Source organism: Orycteropus afer, unplaced genomic scaffold, assembly GCF_000298275.1.
Source record: "Orycteropus afer afer isolate SDZICR_OR568_19922 unplaced genomic scaffold, OryAfe1.0 scaffold00981, whole genome shotgun sequence".
NCBI lineage: Eukaryota > Metazoa > Chordata > Mammalia > Tubulidentata > Orycteropodidae > Orycteropus > Orycteropus afer.
Window position 1 is genome coordinate 424,008 of NW_006922568.1, and position 2,926 is coordinate 426,933.

At 36.9% G+C, this 2,926-nt stretch overlaps 1 protein-coding gene across 1 annotated transcript in view; it reads right to left on the reverse strand.

Moving 5' to 3' along the window:
* Positions 1 to 848: 848 nt before the first annotated feature.
* LOC103212482 (serine/threonine-protein phosphatase 4 regulatory subunit 3-like) overlaps positions 849 to 2,926 on the reverse strand; it is a 2,431-nt gene continuing 353 nt past the window's right edge. Inside the window, exons 2-3 of the mRNA XM_042783373.1 lie at positions 1,709 to 2,926; positions 849 to 1,558 (exon numbers count right to left, since the gene is read on the reverse strand). The exon at positions 1,709 to 2,926 is cut by the window's right edge and continues 22 nt beyond it. Of these exons, the coding sequence (XP_042639307.1) occupies positions 849 to 1,558; positions 1,709 to 2,926 (1,928 nt within the window). The remainder of the gene's footprint in view (positions 1,559 to 1,708) is intronic.

Sequence of the window (2,926 nt, forward strand, 5' to 3'; positions counted from 1 at the left end):
GCTCTTTTATGTTATTTAGTCTTTATCAATCACACTTTTAAACGAACCTGCTGCTCTGGAGAGAGAGGGCTGGTTAATGAAATGGAAAATGACTCCAAAGGGTCTTTCACAATCTAGCCTATTGAAAGCATTGGGTCCTCCCACCCCCAAGGTCCCAGAGGAAACCCTTTTCTAGTACTACTGGACCGATTCTTGGCATCACTTATCTAAAAAAGAAAAAACGTCATCCTAAGAGAACTATCCATTTTCAATCAAGCTTGCCTTATTATTCATCAAAATACATAGTGAAAGTTAGTTACTCCCTTCCAATTACCCAGAAGACTGAATTTCTGTTACATTTTCAAAGAAATATCTGAATAGCAACTTTTTTTTTAATTATAGTTGACTTTGTTCCCCACATAAACATATCCATAAGCATTTACTTCAAAACAGGCAACTGAAGGAAAGAATACCATAGAACAGGCAATGGAAGAAAGAATACAGAATCATTATGCAAGTAACGCTATAAGCTTTGCAACGGAACTGCTATAGCTGTTTCTCTTATGTACCCTTGGAGAAAAACAACAGTAATATCATTTTCTCAACCGATTTCCAAACCATCCCCCAAACTAGGATTTTTCTTGCTAAGAAGCTATCACCGAGGTTATGGCTACTAAATTTTCCCCAAAAAATTTCTGGGAAGTCTTTTTTTTACAGAACTAAACACTCCAAACATGTCTTTGAAGATCTTTTATTTATTGTGTACTTATTAGTTGACATGAGAAAGCTTTTTGATGCAGATGTTTTCACTCATTACACATTTACAGAACTTCAGTAGATCACATGTTGAAAGTCTCCCAGGAAATATTTTATGAACTAAGGCAAAATCTTTTCCTGGGGCGTGGTCCACCTTCTTTATCATCATCTTCAAGTTCTGGATCATCCAATACATCAGCCCCACTGCTACTGCTTGGACTACTGCTTCTATTAGCAACCCCTGCAGAATGGGAGGAAGCAAACATGAAGCCATCAGGTGTATGTCTCGGAAGGTCGGCCTTGTCTTCTTGGGCTTTTGCTTGTTTCACCTCCACTGCTTCATCAGAACAACTTGGAAAATGATCTTCTGGCTCAGAAGTTTCCGGTGGTGGCATAAGCACTTCTCCATCCTCTTTATCTTCCTTAAAAGACATTTCTCCCATCTCCCGAAAGGTTTTGGCATCTTTTTCAATTATTTTGTTATACACTATGGCATATAAATTCTTCTGTATTTGACTTTGTCTCTCTTTCTCTTCATCATATCTAATCTTCAGTCCTTTGAATGTCTGAACATATTCAATCGATTCAAGTGCCTTATAAAACTTTTCAACTATATGAGCAATAAGAGACTTAATATTTTCTACTCTTATATATTCAAATAGCTCAATAACAGCTGAATTCAACATATTGTACCGAGTACCATTATTCAGAAAAGCATTTATGACTGGCTCAAAAAGATTTCCTTTGATGATGTAACAGTTATAAAGTTCATCTTGAAGGCCAACAATCCTTCTCATAAAGCGAAGAGCACCCAACACCAGGAAAGTGTGCTTTGACTTCATTAACATCAATACTCTTCTTAGTAAATCCTTGCTCAAAATATAATTTTTTATGTAATGTGCATGATGTTGTACACAAAATGTGAGCAGCTCTAAAATTATGGAAAGCAGTTGTGCTGTTTGATAATTATTGAGGGAATTTTTGTTAGATTCAGCTATACCGTCCTTTTCATATGTGTTTTCTGAAGTGGTAGCCAAAAGTGGCCCTATCAAAATACACATGCAATGTCTGTAGAAAAGATTTAAAAATTCACCTTTTTCACATTCATTAACTGCAGCTAGCATGTTCTGTGGATCAAGTAGAGAACGAAGAAGTTCCATTAAGTGAATAGCACCTCCTAATTCAGGGTCAGTATCACAGATCATTTGTTCAATTATCACATTTAGGAAAAATTTACCATGTGGACGGCACTGGAATTCTTCCATTATAAATTCCTGGATCATGAATGGACTATGCTGTATTAGAAAAACAACTATATCTATAGCAGCTGATCTCATCTGTAAATCATCCATGACTATTACAATTTTAAGAGCAGAAAGAATTCCCAGTCGTGTCAATGTTTGAAATAATGCATGCTTGCTTTCAGGTTGTAATGCCTGAGAAAATTCACAGAATTCCTTTAAAAAAAACACCAATTCACACCGTTTATCATTAGCTGTACTCTGAGCTGTTAAGAGTGCAAAAATTTCATACAAAAACTTGTGATCTTCCTGCAGTAAGCTGACTATCTTAACCTTGTTGGAAAAAATAAAAGTAGTAAGAGTAGAAAGAACATTTTCTTTAAACATGGATGGTATAGGTAGTAAGATATCACGAATGTACTGAACCTTGTAGGTCTGGTGTATTTTTTGTTTAAGTTCAGACTCTGTTATTGGTATCACTTCTTTGAACTTTGCGTTTCGGGTTAAGAATTCCCTGTGCCTATTAGGCTGAGCCAAAGCAGGATCGTATTCAAGGCATCCCACCACATCCATGATACACTCATCAGAGAACAAGACCTCGAACAGAGATGTCTTGTTGAGGAATAAGATTCCTTTTATAATTTCATGTAAACTGTGTAAGGCTTTAATGTTCTCTAGACTCTCACAAGTATGGAATAACTGCAGTAGCTTTTTAACATAGTCCTCATTTTCCAAGATCAGAGCCAGCCTTTCCCTACGGATAGGTGAGGCAAAAACCGAGTTAACTAAACCAGCAATCTGTTCAAGTTTACTGAGTTCACAATCAGGCAGGTAAACCAGGGTACTGGTATCTGGTATTGCACGAAATTGTTGTGACTCATCCAAAAGGGCTGGTGTGGTTTCGAAAAAGGGGTCTTTACCTTGAACGCGGCAAATATCCTCCCAGATCT